The following is a 16,994-nucleotide window of genomic DNA, read 5'->3' on the forward strand; positions in this document are numbered from 1 at the left end:
TGCTTATATGCATGCATAAAAGTCCTTCAGTTGATCTCTTATCTCCCCCATATCTCCCTACCCTCCCGGCTGTAATTTGACAGTCTATTTGTTGCTTTACTGTCTCTATATCTATCTTCTTGTTCATCAGTTTATAATGTTCTTTATTATCCACAAATGAGATCGTGTGGGTTTTTTTTCTTCTTTCATTGACTGGCTTATTTCACTTAGCATAATGCTCTCCAGTTCCATCTGGGTTGCTGCAAATGGTGAGAATTCCTTCTTTTTATGGCAGCATATTCCATTGTGTAGATGTACCATAGTTTTCTGATCCAGTCATCTGTTGAGGGGCACCTAGGCTGTTTTCAAATCCTAGCTATTGTAAATTGGTCTCCTATGAACATATAAGTGCATATATCCTTTCTGATTGGTGTTTCTAGTTTCTTAGAATATACCGTATTTTCCGGCGTATAAGATGACTTTTGAAACAAAAAAAGTCAACCGAAAATCAGGGGTCGTCTTATACGCCGAGTATATCCCGACAAACGTCTAGATATGCCTCTAAACGAATTTTCCAACTCGATCCCGCACCAATCACTGCAAGGCTGCTCATGATCCAAGCAGGCTTTTTATGCATGCAAATTATACATGTTCTGTACCCGAAGCTGCACTGTGTTCTAGTAAAAAGCCTGCTCAGATTGGCCAGAGTCAGAGAGGCAGTCTATTATAACCTTTGAACCTTTGCTTGTTGTGATTGGCTCACCTTGGTACATACAGTTGCAGCACAGGAACGTTCTGTATAGCCAAAGCTGCTGTATCAGGACACATACAGTGAGTTAAAAGGTACCGTAATAGAACATTCTGTGTGTAGCTGAAGCTACAGTACTGTATAACCCCGGCCTAAAAGATTAGTGGGTGTACAACAAATGGCTGGTAGAAAAGAACCCATCATGGCTCCAGCAAGAAGGAAATTTGAAGCCAGTTTCAAACTGAAAGTTGTAAACTTTGCCAAGGAACACAATAACTGTGCTGCGGCAAGACAATATGGAGTAACAGAAAAGATGGTCCGAGACTGGAAAGCAAATGAAGATGCATTAAAGAGTATGCCAAGGAGTAAGTGTGCATTAAGAAGAGGCACCCCTTATTGGCCAGAACTCAAAAAGCATGTAGCAGACATGGTTCTTGAGCATCGTCAAAACGGTTATGTAGTGACACGAAACAAAATACGTATGTTTGCACTTCAGTGGGCCAAATCTAACCCAGATAACAGCAAAGGATTTAAGGCCACTGTATCCTGGAGTACTAGGTTCTTGGAAAGGCACAATCTGGTACTGAGGCAAAATACCAAAATTGCACAAAAATTACCTACTTTTAGGCCGGGGTTATACAGTACTGTAGCTTCAGCTACACACAGAAAGATCTTGAGGGCAAAGTAAGTCTTTTCCATCAATATGTAATACAACAGTGCAAGAAACATGGCTATGCATTAAGTCAGATCGGAAATATGGATGAAACTCCTATGAATTTCGATATGGTTGGAAATAAAACTGTTAATCCAAAAGGTGCAAAAACAGTGTTAATTAAAACAACAGGACATGAGAAGTCCAGTTTTACAGTGGTACTAGCATGTACAGTTGATGGTGCCAAACTAAGACCAATGATTATTTTTAAAAGAAAAACAATGCCGAAAATCAAGTTCCCTGTTGGAGTTTTTGTACATGTGAATGAAAAAGGATGGATGGATCAAGAAGGGGTAAAGCTATGGCTTGATAATGTATGGAGTAGGAGACCAGGTGGACTTCGTCAAGAACGTAGCCTACTGGTGTGGGATATGTTCAGGGCTCATTTTTTTTTCAGTTTATTTTTTTTTAATAAGTTTTTATTGTTCATATTATTACAAATGTTCCTTTTTTCCCCCCCACCATTGCTCTCCTCCACCAGGTTCCCACCCCACCCTCTGCCCTTTCCCCACTCCCCATTGTCCTCATCCATAGGTGCATAGTTTATGTTAAGTCTCTTCCCACGCCCCCCTCTCCCCTTTCCCCCAAGAATCATCAGTTCACTCCCCTTCCATACCTCTGATTCTATTATATTCAACAGTTACTATTGTTCATCAGATTTTTTTTTTTAATTTCCTTGGTTTTTAGATTCACTTGTTGATAGTTACATATTTGTTGTTCATAATTTTTATCTTTGTTTACTTTCTCTACTGAAAGAACCCCCTTCAGCAATTCATATAATTCTGGTTTGGTGGTGATGAACTCCTTTAGCTTTTTTTTTATTAGTGAAGCTCTTTATCTGACCTTCGATTCTGAGTGATAGCTTTGCTGGATAGATTATCTTTGGCTGTAGGTTCTTACTATTCATTACCTTGAATATTTCTTGCCATTCCCTTCTGGCCTGTATGGTTTCTGTTGAGAAGTCAGCTGACAATCGTATAGGTGCTCCTTTATAGGTAACTACCTTCTTTGCTCTTGCTGCTTTTAATATTCTCTCTTTGTCTTTTGCTCTTGGAATTTTAATTATGAGGTGTCTTGGTGTGGTCCTCTTTGGATTCCTTTTGTTTGGAGTTCTGTGCGCTTCCTGGACTTGTAAGTCTAATTCTTTCACCAGGTGGGGGAAGTTTTCTGTCACTATTTCTTTCAGTATGTTTTCGATATCTTGCTCTCTCTCATCTTCTGGGACCCCCATAATTCTGATGTTGGTTCGCTTGAAGTTGTCCCAGAGGTTTCTTACATTATTTTCAATTTTCTGGATTCTCTTGCCTTCTAGCTTCTGTGGAGGAGTGTCTTCTGGCTCTTTATGTTCCAAATCTTTGACTTGATTCTTGCGATCTTCCCTTTTGTTTTTAGGACTCTGTAAAATATGTTTTATTTCAGACAATGTATTCTTTATTTCTTGTTGATCCCTTATCATTTCTTGTTGATCCTTTATCATTTCTTGTTGACTCATTAATTCTAGTTGATCTCTTTTCATATCCTCATAGGTCTTATCCATCTTTTCTAGGAAATTCTTGAAAAACCTTATAAGCGTAGATTTGACCTCTATATCCAGACGCTTTTTGTCCTCCATTTCTTTCGTTTGTGATCTATTTTGTTGTCGCATTTCGCAGTTACAGATGGGATGGGGTTTCAGGGTGGAGCCTGCAGCTTTGGCTTCCTTCAGCCCCGCCCTATACGGGTCCTTCAGTGCTCGCTGTCTGCGCCTCTGAGAGAAAGGTGCCCTCGATTTTCGCCTGCTGCCAAACAGTCTATGCTCTCCCCCAATGAGCCTGGTATTGGGGTTCAGTTCAGTTGGAAGTGGAGTTGGAGGTGGCGTTCAGAGCAGTCTGGAGCCCCAGTCTCCTTCCGGCCAGGGCAATCCTGCGGCACAGCCGACCGTCCCTTCTCTGCATGCAGTGTGCGCGCCTCCGGGACCTCCTTTCGCGGCTTCCCCGGAGTCCCGCCTTACAGCCCGGCTCCCTATGGATGAGCCTGGGTCCCCGGGGTCTGGGGAACTGGGGTTCAGAGCAGTCGGGGGCCTAGCACAGTCGGAGTTTTATCTCCTTTCCGCTAGGGAACGCCCGCCAGGCACTCCGCCTCCCCCTCCTCTCTGGCTCCGTCCTCTCCGCGCGCCGCGTCTCCGTACCTTGGTCTTTTCCAGCTCCTCCGAGCCTCCTTCTGGTTTTCTCCTTGCTTCTCGCTGTATAATTTTCAGTCAGTCAACCTTCCTGTAGTTCTGGGCAATGTCCGTTTTATATTTTAGTTGTATTTTATTGAAATTGTTGTGTGCGGCTGCGGCTAGGTCTTCACCTGGGCGCAGCCATCTTGGATCCTGTTCAGGGCTCATTTAACTACCAGCACAAAGAACAGGCTGGCAAGAATAAACACAGATGCAGCAGTTATTCCTGGAGGATTGACATCATTGGTACAGCCACTGGATATGTGCCTAAACAAGCCATTTAAAGATCACATTAGAGAACAGTGGAATGAGTGGATGGTTAGCGGTGAAAAGTTATTCACAAAAGGAGGAAAACATACGTGCACCACAATTCGATGTTTTGTGTAACTTTGTCATAAAAGCCTGGAATGATATTACTGAAGAAACAGTAATCAGGTCTTTCAAGAAGTGTGGCATATCAAATTCTTTGGACGGTATGGAGGATGACTTCTTGTGGCAAGATGAAGGGGAAGCCGAAGCTGAAGCCACACCATCTGATTCGGAATTTGATCCATATGATGACTGTCTTACAAATGTACCACAAGAGGTTATTGATGAACTTATGATGTCAGAAGAAGAACATGATGAGGATTTTGAAGGATTTTAAGCTCACAATGCTCCTCTGCCTAGAAAAACCTCTTATCATCCCAGTCAGTCACAAACAAGCGTTTTCTGCAAGTTCTTCATGTAATTTTCTTTCCAAATGATGCCATCATTGTTAATGTTCTCTTTTGGATTTCTTGTTTCTCGGTCAAGTTCATGGCATTGCCATTTATGAAGAGACCTTCCATTTATCGTATCAATGTACGGTATATTACGGTATGTTAGAAAAATGTCATTCATTAAAAATTTAATTAAAAAAAGAACTGGTGTTACCTTGGAAGTGGGGGGTAGTCTTATACAGCTAATATAGGCCTAAACCTATGCTTTAACTGTAAAATTAGGGGGTCGTCTTATACGCCAGAAAATATGGTAATTCAGAGAAAATGACAGTAAATAGATGAGAACTTGCATAGAACATGTAGAAAACACTTCTCCAAGTCAGTTGTTAGTGTAGCAAATGTATCTAAGATCCAGGAAATCCTTAATTACAGTAAAGAGCTCATTAAACAGTGTATTAAATCTATATTATGTACTTAAAGGAGCACAGAACTATAAATGTGTGTCATATAAGACAGAAATCATTGAAATAGAAAAATAAACATATTTAAGCAGCTTTGGAAAGCCTTACACTTCACTGAAATGTAGCATTAAACTGTATAACAGAGTTGAAAGACAATATTTCCTAGCCCTAACCCTAACCCTAGCCCTAACCCTAGCCCTAACCCTAGCCCTAACCCTAACCCTAACCCTAACCCTAGTTTCTCAGCTTCATAACAGTGTGTAGCAAGTTGTTTGTCCATGTGGACAATGCTTATATTTGGACAAGAAGGCCTAATATATGAAACTACAAGAAGGCAGAGTAATACAGAGAAATTAACAGTAAATAGATAAGACCTCATATAGAACAGCTGAAACAGATTTCTCCAAGTCAGTTGTTAGTGGAGAAAAGGAATCTAAGATCCAGGAAATCTTTAATTAAGTTTAAGAGTCCATTAAACAGTGTATGAAACCTCTATTATTTACTTAAAGTAGCCTAGAACTTTAAATGTGTGTCACACAATGCTAGAAAGAGAGAAATAAGCACAATTAAGCAGCTTTGGAAAACCTTACACTTCACGGCAATGTAGCATTAAACTCTAAAACCTAGTTAAGAGACAATGTTCCCGAGCTTCTCAGGTTCATAACAGTGTGTAGGAAGTGTTTTGTACATGTGGGCAATGCTTATACTTGGACAAGAAGGCCTAATATAGGAAACTACATGAAAACATGAGTAATTCAGAGAAAATGACAGTATAGAGATGAGAACTCATTTAGAACAGGTGAAACAGATTCTCCAAGTCAGTTGTTAGTGTAGAAAAGGTACGTATCTAAGATCCAGGAAATCCTTAATTACTGTAAATAGCACATTAAACAATGTATGAATCCTATATTATTTACTTAAAGGAGCCTAGAACAGTAAATGTGTGTCATACAAGGCAGAGTATCCTTGAAATAGAGAAATAAGCACACTTAAGCAGCTTTGGAAAGCCTTTGACTTCACTGTAATGTAGCATTAAACACTATAACATAGTTGAGAGACAATGTTCCAGAGCTTCTCAGGTTCATAACCGTGTGTAGGAAGTTATTTGTCCATGTTCCCAATGCTTCTACTTGGACAAGAAGGCCTAATATTGGAAACTACAAGAAAACATCAGTAATTCAGAGAAAATAACAGTAAATCGATGAGAACTCGCATAGAACATGTAGAAAACACTTCTCCAAGTCAGTTGTTAGTGTAGCAAAGGTATCTAAAATGCAGGCAATCCTTAATTACAGTAAAGAGCTCATTAAACAGTGTATGAAACCTCTATTATTTACTTAAAGGAGCCTAGAACAGTAAATGTTTGTCATACAAGGCAGAATATCCTTGAAATACAGAAATAAGCACATTTAAGAATCTTTGAAAAGCCTTACTCTTCACGGCAATGTAGCATTAAACTCTATAGCGTAGTTGAGAGATAATGTTTCCGAGCTTCTCAGGTTCTTAACAGTGTAGGAAGTTGTTTGTATCGGGTCTAGTAATAATTGATGTCGTTTTTAAACATTCATTTAAAATCTTGCTTGGCGTTGACTTGTATTGACATAACCTTCAAACACGTGGTATCTACAGAACGTGTGAAGTGCAATTACAGTAACAAGTTTTGCTTGAAAAAGTTCGTGTTTGGTTTGGTTTTTGTTGCAAAACTAGGGCTAAGAAGATGGCGGATGAAGAGCATATTTGGCACTGCATGCTTTACGAGTTCCAATTAGGAAGAAAAGCAAGTGAAGCTGCAAAAAACATCTGTAGTGCTCTTGGTCAAGATGCAGTTAGCGCCAGAAAATGCCAGCGTTGGTTTGAGAAATTTCGCGAGGGAAATTTTTCGTTAGATGACAAGAGTGGTCGAGGCCGTGTGTCCAATTTTGATCAAGAAGCTCTTCAAGCTCTTTTGGTGCAAAATCCTCAAATTACCCAACAAGAGCTTGCGACAACTTTAAATAGTTCACAAAAAACAATTTCCAATCAATTGCATGCACTTGGCAAAGTCCAAAAGTTTGGAAAATGGGTTCCTCATGAGTTGACCGACAACAACCATAATCAAAGAGTCACAATTTGTAGTTCGCTCCTCTCTCATCAAAACCGTTTGCCGTTTTTAGAGCAAATTGTTACCGGAGATGAAGAATGGGTGCTGTATGTTAATTTGAAAAGGCGGCCTCAATGGTTGGACAAAAATGAGGCTCCGCAGCCCACGCCAAAACCTGACTTGCATGCGAAAAAAGTGATGTTGTGTGTTTGGTGGAATTTAAAGGAATTCTTCATTATGAACTTTTACCATCTAACCAAACCATTACAAGTGCAGTGTATAGTGCCCAATTGGAAAGGTTAGCCCAAGCTTTAAGAGAAAAAGAACTCGCGCTGATTAATCGGAAGGGCATAATTCTTCACCACGATAACGCACGACCGCATACTGCAAGAATCACTGCTAAAAAACTGCGCCAGTTGGAATGGGAAGTTCTCCCTCAACCTGCATATTCTCCTGATATTGCCCCTTCCGATTACCATTTGTTTCGTTCTTTGCAAAACTTTCTTCTTGGAAAAAAATTTAATAATGAAGAATGCCTCAAAAATGCATTGACCGAATTTTTTGCATCAAAATCACAAGAATTTTACAACAGAGGGATTAAAATGCTTCCTGAGCGTTGGGCACATGTAGTAGAAAACAACGGCAACTATATTGTTGATTAAATTTTGTTGTATTATTTAAATAAATTCGATTTAAAAAAGTATTAGAAAACGACATTAATTATTACTATACCTAATATATGTGGGCAATGCTTATACTTGGACAAGAAGGCCTAAGATAAGAAACTACAAGAAAACATGAATAATTCAGAGAAAATGACAGTAAATAGATGAGAACTCGTTTAGAACATGTGAAACAGATTCTCCAAGTCAGTTGTTAGTGTAGAAAAGGTATCTAACATCCAGGAAATCCTTAATTAGAGTTAAGAGCACATTAAACAGTGTATGAATCCATATTAGTTACTTAAAGGAGCCTAGAACTGTAAATGTGTGTCATACAAGGCAGAATATCCTTGAAAAAGAGAAATAAGCACATTTAGCATCTTTGGAAAGCCTTACACTTCACTGCAATGTAGCACTAAACTCTATAACATAGTTGAGAGACAATGTTCCCGAGCTTCTCAGGTTCTTAACAGTGTAAGAACTAGCATTGAACATGTACAAAACACTTCTCCAAGTAAGTTTTTTGTATAGAAAGGTATCTAACATCCAGGAAATGCTTAATAAGAGTTAAGAGCACATTAAAAATTGTATGAAACCTCTATCATTTGCTTAAAGGAGCCTAGAACAGTAAATGTGTGCCAAAGAAGGCAGAATATCCTTGAAATAGAGAATTAAGTACATTTAAGCAGCTTTTAAAGCCTTTGATGTCTTTCTAATGTAGCATTAAACACTATAACATAGTTGAGAGACAATGTTCCAGAGCTTCTCAGGTTCATGACTGTGTGTAGGAAGGTGTTTGTCCATGTTCCCAATGCTTATGCTTGGACAAGAAGGCCTAATATTGGAAAGTACAAGAAAAGATCAGTAATTCATAGAAAATAACAGTAAATCGATGAGAACTCACATAGAACATGTAGAAAACACTTCTCCAAGTCAGTTGTTAGTGTAGCAAATGTATCTAAGATCCAGGAAATCCTTAACTACAGTAAAGAGCTCATTAAACAGTGTATGAAATCTATATTATGTACTTAAAGGAGCACAGAACTATATATGTGTGTCATACAAGACAGAAATCCTTGAAATAGAGAAATAAACATATTTATAGGCTTAAACCTATGTTTCAACTGTAAAATTAGGGGGTAGTCTTATATGCCAGAAAATATGGTATTCCTAGGAGTGGGATTACTGGGTCAAATGGGAGTTCCATTTTCAGTTTTTGTTTTTTAGGAAACTCCATACTGTTCTCCACAGTGGTTGTGCCAGTCTGCATTCCCACCAGCAGTGCAGGAGGGTTCCTTTTTCTCCGCATCCTCCCCAGCACTTGTTTGCTGATTTGTTGATGATAACTATTCTGACAGGTGTAAGATGGTACTGCATTGTCATTTTGATTTGCATCTCTCAGATAATTAATGATTTTGAGCATGTTTTCATGTGCCTCTTGGCCTTCCTTCTGTCTTCTTTCAAAAAGATTCTATTTATCAATAGATCCTTTGCCTATTTTTTAATTAGATAATTTATCTTCCCTTTATTAAGTTGTATAAACTGTCTGTAGATGTTGGAGATTAAACCTTTATCAGTGATAACATTTGCAAATATGTCCTCCCATACAGTGGGTTCTCCTGTTGTTTTGTTGATGGTTTCTTTTGCTGTAAAAAAATCTTTTTATTTTGATGTAGTCCCATTTGTTTATTTTCTCTTTAGCTTCCATTGCTCTAGGGTAGGGGTGTCGAACTCAATCAGAGAAGGGGCCAAAATCTAAAATCCAGCCTAAATCGCGGGCCGAATAGTTTACTGAACAGTCATAAACTGACAATGTCATAAACTGACAGCGGAGTGCAGTGATGACTGCGCGGTGCGGGCCACATTGCAAGGCCTGGCGGGCTGGATTTGGCCCGCCGGGCCTTGTGTTTGACATATGTGCTCTAGGGGAAGTATCAGTGAAGAAGTTCTTTTGGCATATGTGAGATTTTGCTGCCTGTGGATGCTTCTAGTATTTTTATGGTTTTCTGTCTTATGTTTAAGTCCTGTATCCACTTTGAGTTTATTTTTGTGTATGGTGTAAGTTGGTTACCTATAATAGTTTCATTCTTTTGCATGTATCTGTCCTATTTTCCCAACACCATTTATTGAAGAGACTGTCTTGACTCCATTGTATGTATGTTCATGCCTTCTTTGTCAAATATTAATTGAGCATAGTGATTTTGGTTGATATCTGGATTCTTTATTCTATTCTATTGATCTATATATCTGTTCTTGTGCCAGTGTCAGGCTGTTTTAAGAACAGTGGCTTTGTAATACAGCTTGAAATCTGGTATTGAGATCCCGCCTACTTTATTCTTCTTTCTCAGGATTGCTGTGGCTATTCGGGGTCTTTTTTTGTTCCAGATGAATTTTTGGAGCATTATTTCTAGGTCTGTGAAATATGCCGTTGGTATTTTAATGGGGAGTGCATTGAACCTAAAAATTGTTTTGAGAAGTATGGACATTTTAATGATGTTAATTCTAGCAATCCATGAACATGGTATGTTCTTCCATTTGTTTACATCTTCCTCTATCTCTTTTTTCAGTGTCCTGTAGTTTTCTGTACTTAGGTCTTTTACCTCCTTAGTTAAGTTTATTCCTTGGTATCTTTATTTTTTTGGTTGTGATGGTAAATTGGATTGATTTTTTAACTAAGGAGGTAAAATACCTATATGTAAGTTCACTATTGGTGTATAGAAATGCCATAGATTTCTTGGCGTTGGTTTTGTATCCTGCTACATTGCCGAATTCATTTATTAAGTCTATTAGTTTTTTGATGAAGTCTTGGTTTTTTATGTACAATATCATGTCATCTGCAAATAAGGACAACTTTACTTCTTCTTTTCCAATTTGAGATCAAGGTAATAATGTATTTTGGATCTTCTATATTCTTACTGATAATTTTTGTCTAACATATTAATTACTGAGGGAAGGATATTATTGTAAAATATTCAACTGTAACGTGGATTTGTCCATTTCTGTTAGTTTTTGCTCCATATATTTTGAAGCTCAGCTATTAGATGTATGCACATTTAGGATTATTATATCTTCTTGATGAATTGACCTATTTATTCTTATGAAATGCCCCCTTTTATCTCTGGTAATATTATTTTCCTTGAATTCTACTTTACCTGATATGAATGTAATTGTTTTTTATTCCTTTTTTAAAATTTCCTTTTTTTACATCATTTTGATATGAAAATTTTCAAATATACAGCAAAATTGGATGAGTTTTACAGTGAATATCCTAACCATTAATATATTACTATACTTATTTTATCCCATTTCTATCCATCCATCACTCCATCTCATATTTACTAATGTTAAAGTAAATTGTATGCCTATCATTAGCTAAACTTCAAAATTTGTTTACAGTTTTTCTTTCTATGTAAAATTTACATACAATAAAATATACAATCTTAAGTGTACAAATGATGAGTTTTGACAAATATATACCCTTGTGTAACCCAAAGCCTTCTTAAGGTATAAAACATTCCCATCACCTTCAAAAGTTCTTTCCTGTCTCTTTCTAGTCAATCCCTGTTCCCACCTCAGCCCAAAGGCAACCACTATTGTGATTTTTTTTCCCACCCTAAATCATTTGGGTTTTTTTCTTTTTCTATTCTAGGACATCATGTAAAGGGAATAATATATAATATGTTGCCTTTAGGGTCAGACTTTTTTTACTTAGCACATTATTTTTGAGATTCATTCACATTGGTTCATATATCAGTAGTTTGTTATGCTTTACTATTATTTATCTTATTGTATGTATTGCAGTTCACTTATCAATTCTTGTATCAGTGGACGACTAAGACATTCCCAATATTTTAATACTATGAATAAAATTAATATGAACATTCTTGTGCAGTTTTTGTGGGAAAATTCTTTCATTTTCATTAATAAACTGTGTTGCTTTTATGACCTTAGTAAAAACTTGTCTCTGTAGGGCCCACGAGGAATACCTGGCTCTCCAGGAGCTGTAGGACCTATAGGATCACCAGGATTTCAAGTAAGTAACCTAAATCTACCATGTGATCATAGAATTCATTCACATGAATGCTTTACACACTAGAACATGGATTTAATGTGTGCCTGTGTAAATGTAGGTTCTCCTAGTGGAGAAGGCAACTTTCATTCCTGGAGGATTAAAATAAAGTATGCTCTTATAAGGAGCTAAGTATTGTCTTTATTTATTAGAGTCAATCTGACTATTCACTCTGTGCTTCCAAAGTCACCTAGTCTGGATCAACCTAAAATATAGCCCAGATATGACAGATATCTATTGTTACCATCCGCTCCCCTGATACTGCTAATTAATCATACTACCACCAGCATCAGCTACCCTGAGCACAGAAGATTTTTCAAAATCATTTTCAAAACTGCAACTTGAAAAGCTCTACCTACCTCTCTTCTTTATACCAATCCTGTTTATCATAGGTGGCATAGGAAAAGCATAGAGTCATCTGTGTGGTTCTGGGAAAGCCCAGCCACAGATTTTTCTCTCTCCAGTGCATGAAATCCTACCACTGATTACGTTGGTTTACCTTTACCAAAGGTCACCATTGGCCTTATTGGGAGGAATGACATATGAAACCTTCACTATCTTCACATGAATGTGATTATTGGGTCAATTTGGGGAATTGGAACCTTGAGAGAGGGAGCTAGAGTTTGCTTCACCAATGCCAGGCTATACCAAGGTGGGTAGAAGATGTTCAACATGCCCACATTTTTGTCTGAAACTAAAAAGTGCTGTTTACTTTCATTTTTAATATAGGGTCCTCCAGGCCCTCCTGGTCTCCCTGGTCCTGACGTAAGTATACTTTGGTTTCCTACCATTAAGTAATCATGTTTCCCCAGAGATATTCTGGTTTGATTAAATGCACTTTCTGGTGGGGAAAAAAAAGACTACATTCCTACTGAAGTTCCTGGAACTTGTTTAGTAATTGATTTTGTTTTTTCTCCCTGTGCCTCGTATCCCAGGGGAATATGGGGTTAGGTTTCCAAGGAGATAAAGGAGACAAGGTAAATAGATTTTTGTAAAATACAATCTGTGTTCCATATGCTCCAAACACAGTGTCTCTGACTACAACCTTGTGCTTGCTTCTGTAAGGGGATTTGAATCTTTGCCTTGGGAAATGAGCATTTTCCACCCCACATGGATCTTCTGGTGGGGTCCCTTGAGGGCTGCATGTGCACATGCCACACATAGGATATTGTGGTCTTTCTCCTTTAAAATATTGTAGTCTTTCTGCTTCCTACCTGTGAAGTGTGGATGTCTTACAAATATAACTTTCTTGAAATATATTATTTCTTCATTCCATTGGGGTATTTGTGTACTGTGTGACCTTTTCTTTTTTAGCTTGTTATATCCTTCCTTCCTTTTCTTCTTCCTTCTTTTCTTCTTTCCTCTTCCTCCTCTTGCTTCTTCTCTCTTTCCATCTCCTCTCTCTTGCTTCCTTAACCATGCATTACCAGTCCCTTGTAGCTCCCCTTCCTCATTCTATTTACCTCTATAGTGATTTGAGCCTCAAGAGAGACTACAAGATTGTTCTTATTCCCCTTCATGAGTGCACTGCCTCCAATGAGCAAATTCAGCTGCCAATGTTCTAAATGGTCTTTACTACCTCTGCTTGCGCTTTTGACAAGGGTTAGACTAACAACAGCCTGATCACAGTTGCAGAAAAGTGTCCATTCACCTTGCTCAAACCCCTTTTTTGCTCTCCTCCAAACACCCCTATGCATGACCATGGCAAGCATGAACGTGCAGCTTCCTTTATCTTGCTTCCTTCTTCTGTAGTGCTGAAGCATTTAGACAGGCTTATAATTCTTCTCACTCCTTGGCACTGATAGTTTTGTTTCCTCATTGATGCAAGGGCGAGGGTGAAGAGGCCAAAATGATGGACAGTTTATTTGTGAGTTACATACAGAGGACAAACCCACCCTCTGGAGAAATGGTCTGTGTGGTTCTGCTTTGCTTAAAGTTCCTTTTGATCTTACAGGGGGATGTTGGTCTCCCTGGCCCTGCAGGACCCCCACCATCTACCGGAGAACTGGAATTCATGGGGTTTCCCAAAGGAAAGAAAGGATCTAAGGTAGGGAATATTTAAGAACAGGAAAAGTTAATAAGCTTTTTCCTATTAATACCAAAGTTGAATTAAATAACCAGACCACACTACCCTGTTTCCCCAAAAATAAGGCTGTCTTATATTAATTTTTGCTCCTAAAGATGCGCTAGATCTTATTTTCAGGGGATGTCTTATTTTTTCATGCACTATGTCTTATTTTTGGAGGATGTCTTATTTTCGGGGAAACGGTCCTGAGCAATGGATTTTTTTTTTTTTGGGAAGTGAAAATAAAGCCTTTTTTGTTTTATCCCTCATGAAAGGCTTTTTTAAAAGGTTGATTTTGGGTATGTGGACATGAGTGTGCTTGGGTTTCTGAGTATTCATTTAAGTTATTATTTTCTGTGTTTCACTTTTGCAGATCCAATTATCAAGATGCTAAATAACTTAAATATTGAATAGTTGGGTTTTTCTCCTAACTCCTAACTTTCTCAATACTTGTGTTGTTCCCAAAGATTGTGACAGAGCACATACAATGTAAATTGTTGTTTTGCAGTATCTTTTTTAAAGTTATTTTCCCTTAAAACTTGAGCATACCAAAAAGAATATATTGTCACCAACTGGCTGTAGATGCCCTAATTTATCTGATATGAACTATCAAGTCTGAGGCTGTAGACCTGTTTAACCAATATGTGTTATACTCTGTATTTTGATATGAGTAAGTGTGCATATGGGTGTATTTGAATGGCTGTATGCTATTAAACTGTCGAATTATCTTTCAGTTATTTGCACTCCCTTTTTCCTGTGGTTTTCTTAAGTTTTATGATTTTGTGACTGTGGTCAACCAGGAGAAGGTGTTTAGTCCATTTCTTTAAGTTTGTCTTTGTGCAAACAATAGATCCAGGTTCCTTCCAGGTTTATAGGAAGTATCCATTGATTAGAAATAGTTTATGAGCATATAAAAGATTACCTGCATCCTGATCATTCCCAAACTTTAGAGAGCCCTTCCAGAGCACATGTAGGAAAATTATCATGTAATAGTTACTCTTTCCCTCAAAACCATTGATTTTTTGCAGTCTGTAATTTGCACCACCCTTTGGTGCCCCAATCCTGATACCCCATTTGTTTCCCACAGCACACCCCAACTAGCTCAAGAGAACCATCTCCTTCAAGTTCACTGCTTTCTGCTGCTACTCACTAATCTTTGCTTATTTTTCCAGGGGGAAGTGGGGCTTCAGGGTTCCCCAGGAACAAGTGGCCCTCCAGGACTTCCGGTAAGTCATTTTATTTGGTCAGTATCTATATATTGTTTGATTGGACAAAAGTTATAGCAATAGAAGGCTAACAGGAAGACTTCTTCCTATGGTTATTATAGAGAATTCCACCATCTTCATTATTAGAAGGCATTTGAAATGTTTTTTAAATATATTTTTATTATTGATTTTAGGGAGGAAGGGGGAGAGAGATAGGAACATCAATGATGAGAGAGAGTCACTGATCAGCTGCCCCTTGCATGCCTCACACTAGGGATCGAGCCCACAACCCAGGCATGGGTCCTGACAGGGAATCAAATAGTGATATCTTGGGTTCATAGGTCAATGCTCAATCACTAAGCCACTCCAATCAGACCATTCGAAATGTTCTTGTTTCTTGAACCCATGGGAACATTATCATGACTCTTCATGAGAATATATATCTTAGAGTTTATTAGCTCAAGCTCTAGAGTTAAAAAAGACCTAGTCTTGACTTCTGGTTTTACCAGTTTCTAGCTATGTGATGTTGGACAAGTTTCTCTTTCTCTCTCTCTCTTTCTTTCTTTCTTTCTTTCTTTCTTTCTTTCTTTCTTTCTTTCTTTCTTTCTTTCTTTCTATCTTTCTTTCTATCTTTCTCTTTCTTCCTTCCTTCCTTCCTTCCTTCCTTCCTTCCTTCCTTCCTTCCTTCCTTCCTTCCTTTCTTTCTTTCTTTCTTTCTTTCTTTCTCTCTCTCTTTTTAAATCCTCACCCAAGGATCTTTTTCCATTGATTTTTAGAGAGAGTAGAAGAGATGGGGAGAGACAGAGAGAAATGTCAATGTGAGAGAAGCACAGTGATTGGTTGCCTCCTGCAAGAGCTCTGACCAGGGCCCAGACTGGAGAGGAGCCTGCAACTGAGGTACGTGAACATTTCACATAGATTCTAGTCACCTCCAGTGATGCCTGTGAGGTATGCAAGGTGGGCTGGGGCTTATCTCCTTGTATTAAAGAGGAAACCATGGCTTGAACGGATGAAGAGGATTGATTGTCCAGAGCCACACAGCAAATTATTAGCAGAACTGAGACAGAAATTCAGCTTTCTTTACTTCTACCCAACTCAGAACTTTTTCCCCATACCACACTTCCCCCTACAGTCCAGTTCGTTCTTGTCATTATGGTGGTGGATCTTTGGTGTTACTGGCTTTACTGGCTCACTCTCCCTCCTTCTCATTCTCTTCCAGGGTTTACCTCAAATAATTCCCCCTACTGCATTTTCACCCTGTTCCCTTTGTCCTGTAAAATAAAAAGAGACTGGCTGGCAACAATGCAGGGTGATAGACTGCAATACCATTTGAAGCTCAGCATTTCCAGTGTTTTACAATGTGGGCTGAAAAATAGAAACTCCGGTTGATTGTACCAAGCTGAAAAAAAATGCCTCTCTGTATATAACATAGCTATTTCAAGAGGATGAGAATCAAGAAACCAGAGTTTTCATCCCACTTCGGAATAGATTTGATATGAAAACTTGCCAAATCATGTAATTCCTTCACTCTTAACATCTCTACCTGCTTAGTAAGAACATTCATAGGTACCTTATGTGTCTTATAACAGAAAATTTGTGAGAAGAAAGGTGATAATATGTTTGAGATACTTTGGGCTTTTCAGAGGAAATACACTTCTGAAATCCAAACCCCTCACATAAACTTTCAATTTCCACACAAGGCAGAGCTGAAAATGGAAATCTTTATGGAAATCAAATTGTTCTCTTTAACAATTTTTTAAATAAATCTTTATTGTTCAAAACATTACGTATATCTCCTTTTGTTCCCCATTAACAACCTCCACCCTGCCCCGCACCTCCCGCCCTTGGGATCTCACTGCTCATTGTCTGTGTCCAAGGGCCATGCATATATGCATATAAGGTCCTTGGCTGGTTACCTCCCACCCATCCACCCTCCGCCACCTTCCCTCCAAGATTCCACACTCTGTTCCAAGATTCGAGTCTCTGGATCCACTCTGTTCATCAGTTTATTTTGTTACTTATGTTCCACATATGAGTGAGATCATGTGATACTTGTCTTTCTCTGACTGGCTTATTTCACTTAACATGATACTCTCCAGGTCCCTCCATGCT

The 16,994-nt window shown here is 38.4% G+C and overlaps 1 protein-coding gene across 1 annotated transcript in view; it reads left to right on the forward strand.

Moving 5' to 3' along the window:
• The window catches only part of COL4A6 (collagen type IV alpha 6 chain), a 451,051-nt gene that overhangs the window by 379,236 nt on the left and 54,821 nt on the right, over positions 1 to 16,994 (forward strand). Inside the window, exons 9-13 of the mRNA XM_084870435.1 lie at positions 11,514 to 11,576; positions 12,342 to 12,377; positions 12,548 to 12,589; positions 13,567 to 13,659; positions 14,850 to 14,903. Of these exons, the coding sequence (XP_084726561.1) occupies positions 11,514 to 11,576; positions 12,342 to 12,377; positions 12,548 to 12,589; positions 13,567 to 13,659; positions 14,850 to 14,903 (288 nt within the window). The remainder of the gene's footprint in view (positions 1 to 11,513; positions 11,577 to 12,341; positions 12,378 to 12,547; positions 12,590 to 13,566; positions 13,660 to 14,849; positions 14,904 to 16,994) is intronic.

The sequence above is a fragment of the Pipistrellus hanaki genome (genome assembly GCF_964339955.1).
Source record: "Pipistrellus hanaki genome assembly, chromosome: X".
Lineage (NCBI taxonomy): Eukaryota > Metazoa > Chordata > Mammalia > Chiroptera > Vespertilionidae > Pipistrellus > Pipistrellus hanaki.